Below are 19,615 nucleotides of genomic sequence, written 5' to 3'. Positions count from 1 at the left end.
CCTGCTGCAATCTACATCCTCACCACCAGATGTCATTAAATCTCCCAAACCTTCGACCTTTAAAGAGACAGTTCTCCCAAAATCACAGATGAATAATGTTCCTCTTACCTGTGATGCTGTTTATCACTGCGGTGATGGAGACGTCTGCTTTCTCTCCGGTATGATGGAACTGGACGATACTCGGTTTTTGGTGCTCAAAGTGCCAAAAAAAATCCATTTGAAAAACTCAGCAGAAATGTCTTTTACCAGAAATCACGATCCGGTCACTCGAGAAAATCCACACAGGTTGTTGTGATCAGTTTCATGTAGGAACTATTTTCTCTCTGCCAAACTACACCCTTCAGCTGTATCATGGTGCAGAAGGAGACGTTCATGTATGTCTCCACATCCGGCGTCTTTAATTGATCCAAAGTTGGTTTCACAACCAAAAACTTTCTGCACAGACAGTCTGAAAACGTCAGAGAAGCTGATCGTCACCTGACTGCAGTTTGCTGTCCTGACTGTCACGAGTGTGCAAACGTTTGGCATTTGGGCGAAGTGTTTTTGTTTTTTCACAAAGTGCAGATTTGCATTCTGCATCAGGTGAAATCCACAGTTCAGAGAACCAAACAAAAAGGAGTTTAGAGCGTCCTCGACCTCGAGGCACACCTGTGAACTCGCCGTGCCGTCTAATCAGCAAACAGGCCACACCTGTGCAGGAGTTCTCCTCCTAACAAACAAGTGCTCGCTGACGGGGATTTTTTGACAAATTTGTGCACAGATGAAGAGGAGGTTTGAAAATCACCAGCTGTTCACAAGGGTTACTGTTTATTTATGTATACATTTATTTATGTCCTAGTTAATCTTCTTCTATAAATAATCATAAAAAAACGATTTGATTTTGGGCGTGTGCATATCTGTTCAGTTGATTAGAGTACATGTTCACATTAATTATGAAGCTGATAAATTAAAATTGAGTGATTTATAGAAAAGGGGTGGGACTACATAAGTTTTTACTTCTCAGTCCTTTTTCATCGTGTGTTTGACCGTTTCTTTTGCTTTGTGTTTTTAATTATCTGTAGATATCATTTTTTGTCTTTCTGCCTGTTTTATAATCATTCCTCTATTTTCTTTTTAACATATTCAAAATAAATCAAATCAAAATCAAAGGAGAGAAAATATTGAATTCCCACAAACTTTGCTGTTAATTACAAAAAATTATTATCAAGTAAACACCATTTCTGAATGAAAGAACAAAGAATATTTGAAAACATAATGTAATGTAATTTTTAAATAAAATTTCAATGAAAAAGAAAATATTCTGTTTAAAAAAATAAACTTACATTTACATTCCCATACATTCTTATGGTGCAACAGAGCTCTGCTTAAAAATCTGGATTCAGTCATTTTAAAGATAATTTTACTAAACACTGTTTGGACTTTAGTTTCAGATTAAGTTCAGTTAATCTCAGATTAAATTGAATCCTTGTTGGTGCCACCGAGCCTCAGATCTTTCATCCAAACTTGTGGAAAGGGGGAACTTGTATGTTTGGTTTTAAACTTTTTCTGCCAAAAAAGTTGTTTTTGACAATTCTGCACTTTATTCATCATCATCTGACCCTCTTTTTATTTTAACACAGTAAATACATTTCCTCATAAATCAAACATTTAGTTCTGCGTCTCTCTGCGTCTCTCTGTGTCTCTCTACGTCTCTCTCTGCGTCTCTCTGCGTCTCTCTACGTCTCTCTGCGTCTCTCTCTCTGCGTCTCTCTGCGTCTCTCTGCATCTCTCTACGTCTCTCTGCGTCTCTCTGCGTCTCTCTGCGTCTCTCTGCGTCTCTTTGCGTCTCTCTGCGTCTCTCTCTCTGCGTCTCTCTGCGTCTCTCTACGTCTCTCTGCGTCTCTCTCTCTGCGTCTCTCTGCGTCTCTCTGCGTCTCTCTGCGTCTCTCTGCGCCTCTCTCGCCTCTACGTCTCTCTCGTCTCTCTCTGCGTCTCTCCCTCTCTCTCTCTGCGTCTCTCTGCGTCTCTCTGCGTCTCTCTGCGTCTCTCTCTCTGCGTCTCTCTCTCTGCGTCTCTCTGCGCCTCTCTGCGCCTCTTTGCGTCTCTCTGCGTCTCTCTCTCTCTCTCTCTCTGCGTCTCTCTGCGTCTCTCTGCGTCTCTCTCTCTGCGTCTCTGCGTCTCTCTCTCTGCGTCTCTCTGCGTCTCTCTGCGTCTCTCTGCGTCTCTCTGCGTCTCTCTGCGTCTCTCTGCGTCTCTCCAGCTCTGACAGAGTTTCCTCCTCCGTCACAAACTTAGCTGAGTTCATGAGTTCAAACATTCATCATAATTATGGTCAACGCCGAGCCAAGCGGACAAGTGTATGCTTTTGTGTATTCATCATGTTGCCGCCTCGCTCTCAGTAGCAGCAGCAAGTTTTTATTAATAATAATAATAACAATTATTATTATTATTATTATTATTATTATTATTATTATTATTATTATTATTATTATTATAGTATAATTGTTATTATTATTAGTTGTAGTAATAATAAAAACTTGCCTAAAAATAGAGAGAAATTAAATGGAAAATTATAAAACAAAAAGGAAAAATATAAAGAAATCTCTCTCTCTCTATTTTTAAATAAAACAAATAACAACAATAATAATAATAATAATTATTATTTTATTATTATTATTATTATTATAGTATAATTGTTATTATTATTAGTTGTGGTAATAATAAAACTTGCCTAAAAATAGAGAGAAATTAAATGGAAAATTATAAAACAAAAGGAAAAATATAAAGAAATCTCTCTCTCTATTTTTTAAATAAAACAAATAACAACAATAATAATAATAGTTATTATTATTATTATTATTATTATTATTATTATTATTATTATTATATTTTTAAAAAGGAAATGTTTTTGAAAAAAGCCAAAATAATAAATAAATATAAACACAAAATTGTAAATCATTATTATAACAATAATAGTACATATAAATGTAAATGTTTCTGCACGTTGTTTTTCATTATGTTTAATTATTATCTTCTAATAACTTTTCTGTCACTCTCTATTTCTCTTTTCAAAATCTAATTTCCGGGTCATTCTCTTCCTAATTTCCTAATTTTTTGCCAAGTTGCTTATCTTTTTTTGCTTAAAGACATATTTCTAAAAGAAAACTAAACTAATATGCTCAAGTTTCAAAGTTTTAAATGCACGTGAAAAGCGTCTGCACACAGCTCAAGAAAACTGATGTCTTTTCGGGTTTCAGAGGGTTAAGAGGCAGCTGCAGCTGGACACATTATTCAAAAACACACATTCAGATTGGGTTTTCAGGTGTACAAAAGGTGATGAAGTTCGTCCCTGAGGCGATGTGACGACACCATCCAGTCTGATCTACATTTCGGCTGAATCTCAAAGCACACCTGAGCCTTTTTCTGGTGTTGCAGAGACTCTGCGGGGTCAAAGCTGCACGCGCTCACATTCAGAGTGTCGAGGGCGAAACCAGCAGCAGCAGCAGTCTTTTACATCTCTGTGGTAATTTGTGCCTCAGGGTGCCACAGGACACAGCGGTGCTCAGGTAACGTCACAGTTTTGCAGGTGCAGACTGAGGGCAGGCTTTCATGCTTTCTGTCACCTGTAGGTGCCTCATGGCAGCCAGCAGAGGGCAGACTGTTGACAGGAGAGGACTGTGGATGTCACCTGACCGCAGCCTCCTCTGACTCCAGCATCAAGTGCATTTATAACAAAAAGTAAATAAATCAATACGTTTAAAGCCTGAAAAATTTCATTTGTCCTCCTAATTTAATTTTTTAAGGTAAACGTTCATATATTTCATATTCATTACATGTAAACTGAAATATTTCAAGCCTTTTTTGTTTTAATGTTGATTATCCAGTATCTCAGATTAGAAGATAATCTCCTAAAATCATTCAAAAAGTGACTAACAGAACAGAAGTCCAGGTTGCTTAGCGACCTTCGGCTCGTCTGTATTTTTGGGTCGGGTGTTTATATTTACATAGAATATTTTGAAATCAAAAAGCCTTTTGGACCCACCCCCAAATCCAGCAGGAAGTCGGCCATTTTGAATTTTGTGGTCATTTTTGGCGTTTTTCCCCCTGGTGCTTTTGCCATCTTGTCCCACAGGATTACACATCACACGTCAACAAGTCAACATGTCAACACATCAACATATCAACACGTCAACAAGTCAACAAGTCAACACATCACACGTCAACAAGTCAACACATCAACACGTCAACACGTCAACAAGTCAACACGTCAACAAGTCAACATGTCAACACGTCAACAAGTCAACATGTCAACACATCAACATATCAACACGTCAACAAGTCAACAAGTCAACACGTCAACGTGTCAAAACATCAACACGTCAACAAGTCAACAAGTCAACATGTCAACACATCAACATATCAACACGTCAACAAGTCAACAAGTCAACACGTCAACACATCAACAAGTCAACACGTCAACACATCAACAAGTCAACAAGTCAACACGTCAACACATCAACATGTCAACACGTCAACAAGTCAACATGTCAACACGTCAACACGTCAACAAGTCAACATGTCAACACATCAACATATCAACACGTCAACAAGTCAACAAGTCAACAAGTCAACACGTCAACACGTCAACACGTCAACAAGTCAACACGTCAACACGTCAACAAGTCAACAAGTCAACAAGTCAACACGTCAACACGTCAACACGTCAACACGTCAACAAGTCAACACGTCAACAAGTCAACACGTCAACACGTCAACAAGTCAACACGTCAACACGTCAACAAGTCAACACGTCAACACGTCAACACGTCAACAAGTCAACACGTCAACACGTCAACAAGTCAACACGTCACCACGTCAACACGTCCAACACGTCCAACACGCCAACACGTCAACAAGTCCACACGTCAACAAGTCAACAAGTCAACACGTCAACACGTCAACACGTCAACAAGTCAACACGTCAACACGTCAACAAGTCAACACGTCAACATGTCACATGTCACCAAGTCTGGAGTCCCACCAGTACCCTGACATACGTGGGGGTGTGAGGGCCCTTTCATTGCTGCCTGCAGCTTTAATTATTATTGTTATTATTATTAATGATAATAATATATAAATAATAATAATTATTAGTATTTTTTATTACTATTATTATAAATATAGGTTTCTTGACATTTGCCCTTCGTTATTTGATGATTTTCCATTGATTTCTCTCTTTTTTTAGTAGATTTTCAGGTCCTTTTTGTCACCTTTTACTGATTTTTTTTTTTTTTTCAGTTTTCGATACATTTCATGTCAAGTTGCTGATTTCATTTTTAAAACCCCCCTTTTCTTAAATAAAGCAAATAAATGTGTTCATGTTTTAAAGGTTGTGAAAGGCGAATGAACGCAGCACAAGCGAAGTGATGCAGACCCAGGTCTCAAAGGGTTAAAACAAACTAAAATATCCTGTCTGTTGACGCTGATTCACTTACGTACAATAGATCTCTAAAGATGACTTCTGTCTGCATATTTAACTCTAAACCCGGTGTGAAATGACACATCGCCAGCTATCAATCACGACCTGTTACACACACGTGAGTTACTGTTTTTACATGTTTCCTCCGGTGAAGCGATGCATCACACTGTGTTGTTACGAGGAAATACTTCATCGCCCCTCCTCGTTACTTTACCATTAATTACCATTTTAATGTTCGCTCAAGGAAAGTCGAGCATCATCTCACCAAAGTTTTGGCTCCAGACTGCACCATTAATTCACGAATAACATGAATTAATGCAATCTGGAGGAAAAAGTTCGGTTCACAACAGAGAAAAAAAGCATCTGAATCATAATAACCAAAACACATTTGCATTAATATTCACGTCCATATGTCATTTATAAGGTTAGAAACAACTTCAGAGCATAAAGAAATATTTGGATATAAATATTTGAAAGAACCAAATAATTCAGCAGGAAGGCCTCGACTCCACAGTCACACAACAACACGACAACACGACAACAGGACAACAGGACAACACGACAACAGGACAACAGGACAACACGACAACAGGACAACAGGACAACAGGACAACAGGACAACACGACAAGACAACATGACAACAGGACGACACAACGACACGACAACACGACAACAGGACAACACGACAACACGACAACAGGACAACAGGACAACAGGACAACAGGACAACAGGACAACACGACAACAGGACAACAGGACAACACGACAACAGGACAACACGACAACACGACAACAGGACAACAGGACAACACGACAACAGGACAACACGACAACAGGACAACAGGACAACAGGACAACACGACAACAGGACAACAGGACAACACGACAAGACAACATGACAACAGGACAACAGGACACAACGACACGACAACACGACAACACGACAACAGGACAACACGACAACAGGACAACACGACAACAGGACAACAAGACAAGACAACATGACAACAGGACGACACAACGACACAACAACATGACAACAGGACGACACGGCCTCACTCCGGGGAGGGAAGGTTTGTTTGTCGACACCTCCAGTGTATCTGTTATGATCCTGTAAATCTTTACTGATCCCATCACACAGGTCATAGGTGGTGGAGTGCTATACGTGTGTGTGTGTGTGTGTGTGTGTGTGTGTGTGTGTGTGTGAGTTTGTGTGTGTGTGTGTGTGTGTGTGTGTGTGTGTGTGTGTGTGTGTGTGTGTGTGTGTGTGTGTGTGTGTGTGTGAGTTTGTGTGTGTGTGTGTGTGTGTGTACATGTGTGTGTGTGTGTGTGTGTGTGTGTGTGTGTGTGTGTGTGTGTGTGTGTGTGTGTGTGTGTGTGTGTGTGTGTGTGTGTGTGTGTGTGTGTGTGTGTGTGTGTGTGTGTGTGTGTGTGTGTGTGAGTTTGTGTGTGTGTGTGTGTGTGTGTGTGTGTGTGTGTGTGTGTGTGTGTGTGTGTGTGTGTGTGTGTGTGTGTGTGTGTGTGTGTGTGTGTGTGTGTGTGTGTGTGTGTGTGTGTGTGTGTGTGTGTGTGTGTGTGTGTGTGTGTGTGTGTGTGTGTGTGTGTGTGTGTGTGTGAGTTTGTGTGAGTTTGTGTGTGTGTGTGTGTACATGTGTGTGTGTGTGTGTGAGTTTGTGTGTGTGTGTGTGTGTGTGTGTGTACGTGTGTGTGTGAGTTTGTGTGTGTGTGTGTGTGTGTGTGTGTGTGTGTGTGTGTGTGTGTGTGTGTGTGTGTGTGTGTGTGTGTGTGTGTGTGTGTGTGTGTGTGTGTGTGTGTGTGTGTGTGTGTGTGTGTGTGTGTGTGTGTGTGTGTGTGTGTGTGTGTGAGTTTGTGTGTGTGTGTGTGTGTGTGTGTGTGTGTGTGTGTGTGTGTGTGTGTGTGTCCCTAGAGGGCCAGCAGCAGTTTCAGCGTGCATTAGAAGTGATGGAGCAGACACACTCCTCAGAGCTGCAGGTGTAAAGACACAAAACAAAAACAGCATCAAGACGCCGGTGAGAGCCGCGTGATTCAGTCGGGTGCTGCGAGCTGACGGGGGAATAATAATAATAATGAAGCGCAGCTGCTGCCTCACGCCGACCCTTTGTGATACAGTGCGGCTGAGATACAGACGCAGTCGGTCCTGCAGCGCAGCAGGTTCTCCACTAACACGCGCTCCGTCTAATCCTGTTTGTCAACAGCAAAGACACGCTCAGATCTGAGGGTCATGGCGTCCAACAACAAACACTCTGCCACTCAGGATGGCTCCACACATGCTAACAGTGTGTGTGTGTGTGTGTGTGTGTGTGTGTGTTTGTGACATGCTTTTGACTGTCAGCACGAGTTACAATAATAAAACATCACAATCAAACGTGCACAAAAACATTTTTGTGAGTTTATCCGTTTCCTGCCACAGGTGGCGCCATCAGGCCGGGCCGCCTGAGGCTTCAGCCCTGAATTTGCATAATATTTTTACCCTCCCCAAAACTGCTAACATTGTTGAGTGTTTGTCCCACACGATGTGTTCAAGGACAATCGGAAGTTTGAAAATACAATAAAAGTTTCTGTTTTTACAGTTTCTGACTAAAATAAGTGGTGTAATTTTGGTGTTTTTTATTTGTTTTTCTTTTTTTGAAGAAAGAAAGAAAAAATATCACCAATTTAAAAATAAATAAATAAATGGAAAAACTCGAAAGGTTTTGATGAAAAAATTAATCACCAAAAGTTTTCAAAAAAACACCAAAAATTTCAAGGGAAAAAAAACTTTAAAGAAAAAACAAATACCTCCAAAAAGTTTTTAAGCAAATAAAATTGCCAAAATTTTCAAACAAAAACATTCTTTAAAGTGTTAAAGTGTCTTTTAAAAAAAAAACACACAAATATTAAAAAAAAGAGAGAAAAAAATTCAAAAGAAAAAGGAAATAACAAAAAGCTTTTAAACATTAGCCTAAAATTCAAAGGATAAAAATCAGCAAAAAAATAATTCTTTTTTTTTTTAAAGAAACCACCCCTCCCCTCTCATTAATAATGAACAGGCCCTAATAATGATTAAAAACTTTTTTAAAAATTAAAAAACTGAACTCCTGTCTGTATTTGACTATTTATATTTATATTCTTCCACTTTTAACAAAAATGCAGACTATTTTTCTGATTCTAGTTAGTGAATGTTTAATGATAGAAGTTATAAATTATTCTGCTTCTACTAGATGCTAATTACTAACAACTTCTAATACATGTTTCATTAAAATTCATAATTGAAGGGTTGTTTTTCAAGTTTTCAGGGTATGTAAGGTTGCAGAGTGCATAAAAAAGCATCAGACTAAAGCTCGTTCATCAAAAACCGAGGACCACCCCCCCCTCAGAGGTTTGAGCAGAGCCCCCATCACCCTCAAATCCTAAAAACGGCCCTGCTCACCAACAGAAAAAGAGGTGTACGTCTGTGTGCTTGCTGGCACCACAGCCTTAAATAACAAACTTGATCAGCCTCTTAACTGTTTGTCTTTGGTGCAGCGGCGGCCTCCGTCTCTCAGAGAGCTCCTGCCTCTTCGTCTGTCGGCTTTGATGCACATTTAACGAGGTGATGCCCGCACGTTATGTCAGGTCTGAGCCACTCGTGTACTCGGTGGATTTTGACATTGACACTTGTGTAATGAGGAGCCACTGGGGAGCCTCTTAATGAGAACGACACCCTAAAACAGAATTTTAAACTATCCCGGCTATGATCTGGGAGCTCCAGATTTGTGCAGCTCACTGTTATTGCAAAAATAAATGAGGTGTTAATCTGTGATAGAAGCCCGTGTTTTTTCTCCCGCTCCACAGAGAGAGATTAAAGCTTTGGCTCTTGGTTTTTTCGCGCCTGTTTATGCTGTCCAAGTTGAGCGAACAGAATGAAATGCCGCTCTCTTTTTTGGGAAGATTCCCCCTTTAATGTGTTTTCCTGGCTGGAGTGCGGTGCAGCCAGCACACAGATGATAACAGATGAGAGGACAGAGAGCCTTCCCGTGACCTTCCAGCATTCGGCTCATTTGACTTTGATGTGTAAAGTAGAGCAGCGAACGCAGGAGCGGCTGCGCTTTCATTTTGGTCTAAATTACAAACTCAAATGAGTAGAGCTACTAAGTGAACAATGGCAAGGTGCAAGGACCCCCGCTCTGCTCCCATAATGCAACAGTGCCACCTACTGCAGTCTGTGTGTGAGTGTGTGTCCTGCTGTGTGACGTTAGCCCCCCTTAGTATTAACAGATGCTCATCTGCCTGTGTCTAAATGATGGAGAGAATATTAAAATGCTCTGCTGTGAAATAAAATAAAATAAACAATTTATGTCTGATATTGTTGATCTAAAATAAAATAAATTAAAATAATCAATTTATGTCTGATATTGTTTATCTAAAATAAAATAAGATAAAATAAAATAAACAATTTATGTCTGATATTGTTGATTCAAAATGAAATTAAATAAAATAAACAATTTGTGTCTGATATTGTTAATCTAAAATAAAATAAAATAAAATATCCCGCTGAGTGAGGTCAGACTTTTTTTCTCACCGTAATAACAGAGGCTTATATGCCTGTGTCTAAATGTTGGAAAAAGAAAAAAAAAAAAAACAGTTATTTTCATGAGTTTTCTTGTACTATATTTTTGTTTTGTTATGTTTTTGAGAGAAATCAAGGCCAGGTTTCAAAGAGTTCAGTAAAGTTACAGGTTCTGCTCTCAGATTAGTTTTAGCCGTGTGAGCGCTCTGACGTCCTGATGTCCACTAAACAAACTGCTTCTGTGTCCAAACAACTTTAGTTTACAACCCAAGTAAAAAACTTTTTTCAGTTTAATTCAGAAAACATATATAAGCGCACCATGCTGCTGCAGATGATGTGAACAAACCGAATTTTTAAAGTAATATCTGACACGTCACACGAGTTTAATGTGTGATGACATGAACGATCATCTCTTCAGTTCATTGTTTCTATCTTTTCCTGCTTTTGTCTGTCTGTCTGTGTCGCTGCAGTGAGACGCCCGTCACACCCGACAGAATAAGACGCCTGAGAGCAGGTGACTAAAATAACAGGAAGTAGGACTCGTACTCCCACAGCTGGATGGCGCATGTATTATAGATGCCCACTTCACAATCTGTCACATCATGTCGTAATTAGCGTGCACGGCACGCATTTGATCTTCTGCAGGCAGGTATGAAAACCAAGGCAGGGAGATCTGAGAGCTTTTCACGAGAGGAAGAGGGAGAGTCACGGAGCTCGACACTAATAAACACATCTCTGTGCCGGGGCTCAGAAACGTGTTGTCATGTTGAGTTTGTTTTCCACACTGAGGGGAGCATTCGACGGTGCAGACTAACTTTAGCTTCACAATCAAACTGCATGAGATACTTCACATTAAAAAATGAACTTTGACGGGTCGCATTCACAATATTTCGCATGTCGTTTCAAACTACAGAACACTTAAATCCAGCCATACGGTATAATCTGTTCAGGAAATGTTTTTGTCCTTTTAGTCTCCATAAGGTGTCAGAGACATAAAACTGCATCAAATTAGAGCTTGTTGATCAAAAAAAGTACCAGTGGAGGATCCCCCACACCCCCACCAGAGGTCCTACCAAAGACCCTAATGTCCTAGAAATGCTTAAAATCCCCCAAATTTCCTTAAATCCTAAAATTGTGCTAGATTCCAAGAAACGTCCTAAAATCCCAGAAATATACTAAAATCTGAGAAATGTCCTGAAATCCTAGAACTGAGCTAAAATTTAAAACAATATCCTTAAATCTAAGAAATGACCTAAAATCTGAGAAACATTGTAAAATCTGGGAAACGTGCTAAAAACCACGAAAAATCCTGTAAACATCCAGAAATCCCCGAAATGTGCGAAACAAAACTCTAAGAATTGTCCTAAAATCCAAGAAATTACCTAAAATCTTAAATGTACTAAAATATTAGAAGTTTCCAAAAAATCCTACAAACAGCCTAAAATCCAAGAAATGTCCTGAAATCCCAGATATGTCCTAAAATCCTAGAAATTTACAAAAAATCCTAGAAATCATAAACAGCTGCTGCTGCGGGCTGAGCAGCTCTGATCTCGATCTGAAGCTGCACCGAGGTTTGCATCTTTGAGTCCACTGCTGCTCTACATACAGCACATGTGGAAGTTTAACCCCTTAGGGACTATTTGGTGTATTTTACGCGCTTTTCATTCTACATTTTCATTTTCTGCATGGCTGTGTTCATGCACATAGCATACGTAGCATACCTTGCATCCTTCATTCATTGTCCGTAAGGGTTGCGGGGGGATGGAGCCAATCCCAGCTGTCATCGGGCAAGAGGCGGGGTCACCCTGGACAGGTCGCCAGACTATCGCAGGGCTGACACATACAGACAGACAACCATACATGCTCACAGTCACACCTGAGGGCAAGAGTCACCAATTAACCTGACCTGCATGTCTTTGGACTGTGGGAGGAAGCCGGAGAACCCGGAGAGAACCCACGCAGACACGGGAGAACATGCAAACTCCTTTTGCAAGATAGTGTATTTTAGTGTAATATAGTGAATTTCCAGCTCAGCTCCTACAATACCTCTAAAATACACTGTAGAAACTAAATTGTTACACTCAGACTGTCAACTGCAAAAATTGTGCCATTGAAACCCATTTAAACTGCAATTTATGATAAATAAATGAATAAAGACAAAACTATCAAATGTTGAATTTTTGCTTGAAAACCGATGGATTTGTTCATCATATAATTTTTTACTAATAATTAATTCTTCAAATGTTCTTTAATATTTTTATAGAATCACTTCCATTTTGAGAACATAACCAACACACAAACAAGCAGGTTTCTGGCTACAGCATCAGCATGATGAGCGGACCGTCAGTGATTCTGATGACGATGACGATGACGATGATCTTCATTCTCACCTCTACATGGCTGTGGGGTTGTTGATCTTGCCCATGAAGAGGATGCTCTCAGTGGACCTCTCCAGGATGAAGACCAAGAAGGGTCTGTCGATTTGGACTCTTTGTGGGAACGAGAAAGGAATTAACTCAAATACGGTGACGGCTGCCGCCTCTGTTCCCATCTCAGTGACACTCAGCGCAGCCTTGTGTGACGCCTGTGGAGGAAAGAAATGAGGCAGCTGGAGTTAGATTTAGACTGAAACACCGTTCAGGAGGAATTTAAAGGCGTAGGGAACTTTTTCAGCTTCCTCTGGAGTTTTTCTTAGTTGTTTCTGAACTACTGCTCATGCTGTAGATTTGCTGCATTCCCATGTTATTCATGAGCACTTAAATTCCCAAAATGAACCTGAAAAGAAACCTTCGTGTCTCGTACCTTTGAGACTTTGACCTTGAATTCCTCAGAAATGCCAGAGAAATCAGCGTTGTTCTCAAAAGCGTTGGTTATGCCCATTTCTTTGAGAGTGTTTTCCAGAGAAGCGACAGCAGAGATGGAAAACTTTGGCAGGAAGATATCTACAAAACTAAGAAACAAAAAAAGTTGTTAGTGTCACAATCACCGAAATATAAAACTGAGTTACAGCTTATCTAAAACACCTTTTAGATAAGCTGTAAGGTAAAGATAAACATCTTTCATGTTGCTGGAAAACAAATTAATTTAATTCAGTTAGAAGCAAAGTCCCAATTAAACACAGAGTCTCTATTCGGGTTGAGCATGTTGACAAATTAACAGCGGTCTCAGTTAGATATCAGATCAAGTTGGCATAGATGTTGTGAAGCTGTTCATTCTTTGGATATAAAGCCCATCAGTTTGTCGGCCACTCGCTTGAGCTGTGCGACGCATTCTCATCCCAAATCAACGCCTGTGTCGACATATTATGTTCTAGGTATCCATCTGCTGATGGCGTTCAGGGATGCTGCTACCATGATGTCATGGTGGGATAATGCAGTATGTGGTTATGTTCAGGAAAAAGAAACACATGGCAACCAACCAACACCAGGATGTCATCAAAAGCACATGCAGGCATGGATGGTTTGGCGATGTAGGGAAAAAAACATCACATTCAGACATGAAGCAAACACCAGACTACTGCATGACAGTCCTGGGTTTGTAGGATCCATCCACCTCTCCTCCCCGTGGCCGTATAGAAACCTTCATGCTCCTTATATGATGTCGTCACCAGCAGTGATTCATCCTGACGCCGTCCAACAGCACCAACAGGTTCCATGTGTCTGCTGCCGCCTGTCGTGCTGTCTCTGCAGCGGCTGTCTGGCTGTCAGGTGGCGCATAATAACACCATGAACGGTTCGTCTGGTCACGTCTGTCGCTGCCTGGCAGCATATCATATAGCCGCAGAGGGTGGCTTTTGGTGTCAGGATCAAGTGGCCGTATTTGACGATTTTTGAACAAAATGGGCGAGCCATTGCTCTGCTATTTGTTAATATGTCTTGTTAATATGGACATGCTGTACATTTTTAGTTTGGTTAGATTCCCCACAATTCAACTGTTCATCTCATTTTAGAGAAACTACGAGCACCACAAGAGGACAGTGACTCTTTCAGACTCACCAGCACAGTACAAAAGAAAGACCAGCAAGTTTATATTCAAAGTCAGCGCAAAGATGCAGACACGCAGATTTGGGCAATCTAAGACCATCAAAGATCACCTAAAATCATTTACCAGAAGATGACAATTAAAAAAACTACAATACTTTCCTCTTACCTACTCCTGACTGAGTTTCTCCAGCGCCTGATGTGGTCCTTGTTGATGGAGCTCTCCACCTCCTGCATCTTGCCTTCATCAGGCAGGACGATCATCATGGACGTGCTGCCCTTGTAGGGCAGCGTGATGACGGTGATGTGGTTGTTAGTGTCCCAGAAGGTGTCGTAGTAACTAGTCCTGCTCATCATGTCCACCTGAACTTTGGTGGTTTTGTCCACATGGAAGTCCGCCTTGTGTGTCCTTTCATGGTCAAAGGGTGCTTCCCACTGTCCTGTAGGAGGAAGTGGAGAGGAGATGATGACAGTGATGTAGATACAGTATTTCAGCAAAAAATATTATTGTTCTTCAATGTTAAAATATGCTCAACAATCATCATACTTCATGTTTACATCATGTTCATGTGGTGAGTTTGTGTCTTTGCCTGCTGGTAAACCACTCAACGAGACATGGACTTGGACTTGTCTCTTACCATTAAAGTAGACGTAGTTGATCAGCACCATGACCATTTCAGCGTCCAGGTCCTTCACCATGTCTTTGATCTTGTCCTGGGTTTTATTAGCAATGAATGCGTTGATCTCATCTGCAGCCTCTGCAGGTTTGGTTAGATCCACGCTGAAGACTTCACCAGAGTAGTGACGCCTGACGTCATTCAGGAACGTCTCCAGAGGACTGAAGCCGGAGCGCAGGGCCACGGCGTTACCCACATCCAGCTGCTGATCCCTCGGGCCGTGTCCCAACTTGTAGAGGAGATGCTCGTACGCTTCGTTGACCTGAGTCTGGTTCAAGGCGCTGTAGCCCAAGGTGGAGAACAGCTGGCGGTGGGTTTCGGCAGCGGCCCCTGTGGACAGCATGGACAGGGCGGTGGAGATGCCCAGCGGTGAGAAGAAGATGTTCTTTCCAGCAGCAGCGTTGGCGTTCAGGCTTTTGTAGAGAGCAAAGGCAAAGTCGGCGGAATTGGGATACGTCGGACTGTGGTAGCATATTCGTCCCTCGTGGCTGTGATCAGAGCCGTGGTGGTGGTCTTGGTGGTGGTCTTGTTCGTGGTCTGCCCAGACTGCAGCCAGCAGCAGTGCTGCGAGTGCACAACTAACAGAGATCCCACGCATCTTTACAGCCTGCACACATGAAAAAGAAAACTTCAGTCCTCTGTACTATCAGACAATGGAGAACCTCAGAAATCAGAATAAAACCGAGCAAAACAACAAAATCAGAATTTAATGATAAAAACTTTACACCATTCTATATAACACAATGAATAAAAAGACTAAAGTTGACAAAAACCAAAAACTGAATACCTTTGGACTAGAAAAAACTAAAGATCTAATCTCAATAGCTTCATACTTCTGTTACAAATGTTTAATCGTCATATCTGAAAAGTTTAAAATCAGTTTAAAATCTTCATAATTCATATAAAACATTCAGCAGATTTCAGCGGAGGTCCAAAGCTTACCATCAGTGTCCTCTGGTGCAGTTTGGCAGAAAGTTCATCGTTATATTCAGTAGATCGAAGAGTCAGATGACACATCTATTAAAAATTAACAAGGTTCTGCCTTTTCTGTCCTTAGAGCTAAATCGATGATATTATATGTGTTGTAACGACCACAAACAGTTTCAACATTTCTGTTGTTTGTCATCTGTTTTTTTGATTTATTGAGTAACATTATTCATGACTGGAAGTGACGGATTGGGACAGACCGGTTTTGCCTTCACCTGGGGTTATGTTTACCGTGTTCACAAGAAGAGCCAATATCAACGTCCCCTCTAGTGGTACTCACGACATCGCAGGGGGAATTAATTAGAGAGCTCAACCTTAAAGACTCTGTGAACGTGACCTCCCGTGTTGTAAAGAGGGGCTCAGGAGCTCAGTTTGAACACAGGAACCAACAGAAGGGGAGTCCGACTGAAGTGACGGACACTGAATAATCATCATCTCCCAAGTATTTCGGTTTAGTTTCTGTTCGTGATGACTTTTTAAAGCAATTAAATACCACGCCGAGCTCTGAGCCATCTTGAGTTTAAATGGGGCACCTGGGACGTCCGTCCTTAGCCACTGGCACTCAGAAAATAACCCGCCGTGTTAGTAACTGGCATATACAGCAGTAACATTCATTACCTTCAATGAAACAACTAATCTTGTTTGTTTTCAGTAAAAGTGTCACTTGCTTTCTGTAAAAAGTTTTAATTGGCATTTTGAATCGAATGGCAACTTGTGAATATGATTCCTTTCGACAGAAACAATGACAGATTAAAATAATACATAAAGCACCTTTTTTTTCATGACGACACTTTATTTCACTTCATTTTGCACAACAAATGCATTACATACACCAACGCTTTTATTAAGCGTGCTGTGTACGACAGCTGGAAAGTGTGAAATCACGTTTTCTCTATTGTCGAGGAACTTCCTTTTATTATCTTTTCAAAGTAAAATGACAAAGAAACACTCCAATCACTTCTAATAAATGCTGCAATGAACATTTATTGCCATGATTGTCATTTCTTCATTTTCACCTCTACATGGCTGTGGGGTTGTTGATCTTGCCCATGAAGACGATGTTGTTCGTGGACTTCTCCAGGATGAAGACTAAGAAGGGTCTGTCGATTCGGACTGTTGTTGGCAACACAGTCAGTATAAACTCAGCAATTGTGACGGCCACTGCCTCTGTTCCCCTCTCAGTCACACTCAGCATGGCTTTCTGAGACACCTGTGGCGGGAAATAAGGAGGCAGTCAGAGTTTGAGATAGTTTAAAACACAGATCCGGTCGAGGAAAAAGCTCGAGTCTTTTTCAGCATCCTCTGTTTTTCTCTTCTGCAGTTGTTCCTGAACTACAGCTCATGGTGTGGCGTTGACATATTCACGTTGTTAATGAGATCTTAAATTCTCAAAACAAACCTCAGAAGAAATGCTTGTCTCTACCTACCTTTGAAACTTTGACCTTGACTTCCTCTGAAATGCCAGAGAAATCAGCGTTGTTCTCAAAAGCGTCGGTTATGCCCATTTCTTTGAGAGTGTTTTCCAGAGGAGCGTCAGCAGAGATGGAAAACTTTGGCAGGAAGAGATCCACGTAGCTAAGAAACACAGAATATACAGTTAACTTACAGCTTGTCCAACGAAAGGTACTGTCTGTAAGTTCCTACGATAATCGTTTTTATTATTGATAGGTGAACAGGTTAGTAACTTAAAATCTGAGACCTTCCCAACTTTCTTAGTTGCCAGAAACAACCTGTGGACTGACTCGTGTATAAAGGATGCAGGGTGAATTTTCTGGGAAAATCAAAGGATGTGAACATTATACATTTTTCCAAGTGTCTTCAGCTCTGCTATCGTGCTATCAGTGTGCAACGCAAGCTAACATTAGCTGAGAAATGGAGTCCGTTACCACCAACAGCCACCATAACACAGTCAAAAAACTGTGACGATATTATTCAAGAGATAGTTCACCCAAAAATGAAAATTCAGTCATAATCTACTCACCGTCACATTGATGGAAAGTGGGATTAAGTTTCATAGTTCACAAAACACTGCCGGAGTGGCGTTGCACTCATCTCCCAAACAACTAAAGCAATCGGTGACCAGGATTCAAATGTGCAAAAAATACATAATAAAACCACCAAATGTCTCTTTCCCAGTATAAGTCTAAGGAAGAAGAGAGCCTGATGAGGCTCTTCGGGGCTTGATCAACTCTTGGTTGCTTTGAAATTTTAGCTGTCAAAGTAATTTGCAAACTTCGAGCTACTTTTCATGGAGCCAATGGTCCAAATCAGATATGGAAACACTGCAGATAGTAACTTTAGTTGAACTTTAATTTACTTTCCCGCCAGCTACGAACATGATGGGGGTAAATCACCATTTTGGAGTAATGGCCAGGTACTCGCTCATGGCTACGCAGTGCGAGCACAAACTACTAACTGTAGTTCACATCGTGGCCACGGACGGAAATGCAATAACAAGAATTTTGTGAGAGTTACTGACAGAACCTTCAAATTAAACTGTGCTCATCGTGGAGACATTGCTTGTTGTTTCACATAAATTAAATACATAATCCACTCAAAATTTTCTAAATCATCAGATGATGGAAATAAAAAACTACAAAACTTTCCTCTTACTTCAAACTGACTGAGTTTCTCCAGTGCCTGATGTGGTCCTTGTTGATGGAGCTCTCCACCTCCTGCATCTTGCCTTCATCAGGCAGGACGATCATCATGGACGTGCTGCCCTTGTAGTGCAGCATGATGACGGTGGTGTGGTTGTCGCTGTCCCAGTAGGTGTCGTAGTAACTTGTTTTCGTCATCATGTCCACCTGAACTTTCGTGGTTGCGTCCACGTGGAAGTCCGCCTTGTTTGTTCTCTCAGGGTTGAAGAGTGCTTTCCACTCAGCTGTACAAGACAGTGGAGATGAGAAGATGACGGTTACATGTCAGCACAAATCATTATTTGTTCTTCAATGTTAAAATATGCTCAACAATCATCATACTTCATGTTTACATCATGTTCATGTGGTGAGTTTGTGTCTTTGCCTGCTGGTAAACCACTCAACGAGACATGGACTTGGACTTGTCTCTTACCATTAAAGTAGACGTAGTTGATCAGCACCATGACCATTTCAGCGTCCAGGTCCTTCACCATGTCTTTGATCTTGTCCTGGGTTTTATTAGCAATGAATGCGTTGATCTCATCTGCAGCCTCTGCAGGTTTGGTTAGATCCACGCTGAAGACTTCACCAGAGTAGTGACGCCTGACGTCGTTCAGGAACGTCTCCAGAGGACTGAAGCCGGAGCGCAGGGCCACGGCGTTACCCACATCCAGCTGCTGATCCCTCGGGCCGTGTCCCAACTTGTAGAGGAGATGCTCGTACGCTTCGTTGACCTGAGTCTGGTTCAAGGCGCTGTAGCCCAAGGTGGAGAACAGCTGGCGGTGGGTTTCGGCAGCGGCCCCTGTGGACAGCATGGACAGGGCGGTGGAGATGCCCAGCGGTGAGAAGAAGATGTTCTTTCCAGCAGCAGCGTTGGCGTTCAGGCTTTTGTAGAGAGCAAAGGCAAAGTCGGCGGAATTGGGATACGTCGGACTGTGGTAGCATATTCGTCCCTCGTGGCTGTGATCAGAGCCGTGGTGGTGGTCTTGGTGGTGGTCTTGGTGGTGGTCTTGTTCGTGGTCTGCCCAGACTGCAGCCAGCAGCAGTGCTGCGAGTGCACAACTAACAGAGATCCCACGCATCTTTACAGCCTGCGCACATGAAAAAGAAAACTTCAGTCCTCTGTACTATCAGACAATGGAGAACCTCAGAAATCAGAATAAAACCGAGCAAAACAACAAAATCAGAATTTAATGATAAAAACTTTACACCATTCTATATAACACAATGAATAAAAAGACTAAAGTTGACAAAAACCAAAAACTGAATACCTTTGGACTAGAAAAAACTAAAGATCTAATCTCAATAGCTTCATACTTCTGTT

General features: G+C 41.3%; 2 protein-coding genes and 1 long non-coding RNA gene across 5 annotated transcripts in view; all 3 read right to left on the bottom strand.

Moving 5' to 3' along the window:
• LOC148186786 (uncharacterized) overlaps nt 1-695 on the bottom strand; it is a 107,746-nt gene extending 107,051 nt beyond the window's left edge. The window contains exon 1 of the long non-coding RNA XR_015779249.1: nt 109-695. This is a non-coding gene — a long non-coding RNA (uncharacterized LOC148186786). The remainder of the gene's footprint in view (nt 1-108) is intronic.
• Nucleotides 696-12,237: 11,542 nt separating this feature from the next.
• LOC121937867 (alpha-1-antitrypsin homolog) lies at nt 12,238-15,697 on the bottom strand. Of its 3 annotated transcripts, none has more exons than XM_088089609.1 (5): nt 15,608-15,631; nt 14,627-15,272; nt 14,158-14,428; nt 12,811-12,958; nt 12,238-12,592 (listed from the first exon to the last, which is right to left on the bottom strand). In XM_088089609.1, the coding sequence occupies exons 1-5, from the start codon at nt 15,608-15,610 to the stop codon at nt 12,401-12,403; spliced, it is 1,260 nt and encodes a 419-aa protein (XP_087945735.1). In that variant the 5' UTR covers nt 15,611-15,631; the 3' UTR covers nt 12,238-12,400. The 3 variants fall into 3 exon arrangements, with proteins under 3 accessions (XP_087945735.1, XP_087945736.1, XP_087945737.1); XM_088089610.1 differs by lacking the exon at nt 15,608-15,631 and adding an exon at nt 15,453-15,477; XM_088089611.1 differs by lacking the exon at nt 12,811-12,958 and having other exon boundaries at nt 12,383-12,592; nt 15,608-15,697.
• A 727-nt stretch (nt 15,698-16,424) lies between these two features.
• Nucleotides 16,425-19,382, bottom strand: LOC121964231 (alpha-1-antitrypsin homolog). Its single transcript, XM_088089608.1, has 4 exons — nt 18,725-19,382; nt 18,266-18,536; nt 17,080-17,227; nt 16,425-16,862 (listed from the first exon to the last, which is right to left on the bottom strand). Exons 1-4 carry the CDS (start codon nt 19,371-19,373, stop codon nt 16,671-16,673), a joined length of 1,260 nt encoding a protein of 419 aa, XP_087945734.1. The 5' UTR covers nt 19,374-19,382; the 3' UTR covers nt 16,425-16,670.
• Between the last annotated feature and the right edge of the window lie 233 nt (nt 19,383-19,615).

This window comes from Plectropomus leopardus, chromosome 16 (genome assembly GCF_026936395.1).
Source record: "Plectropomus leopardus strain MGB_pleo_1.0 chromosome 16, ASM2693639v1, whole genome shotgun sequence".
NCBI classification, from domain to species: Eukaryota; Metazoa; Chordata; class Actinopteri; order Perciformes; family Serranidae; genus Plectropomus; species Plectropomus leopardus.
This window is presented reverse-complemented; position numbering and strand designations above follow the sequence as displayed.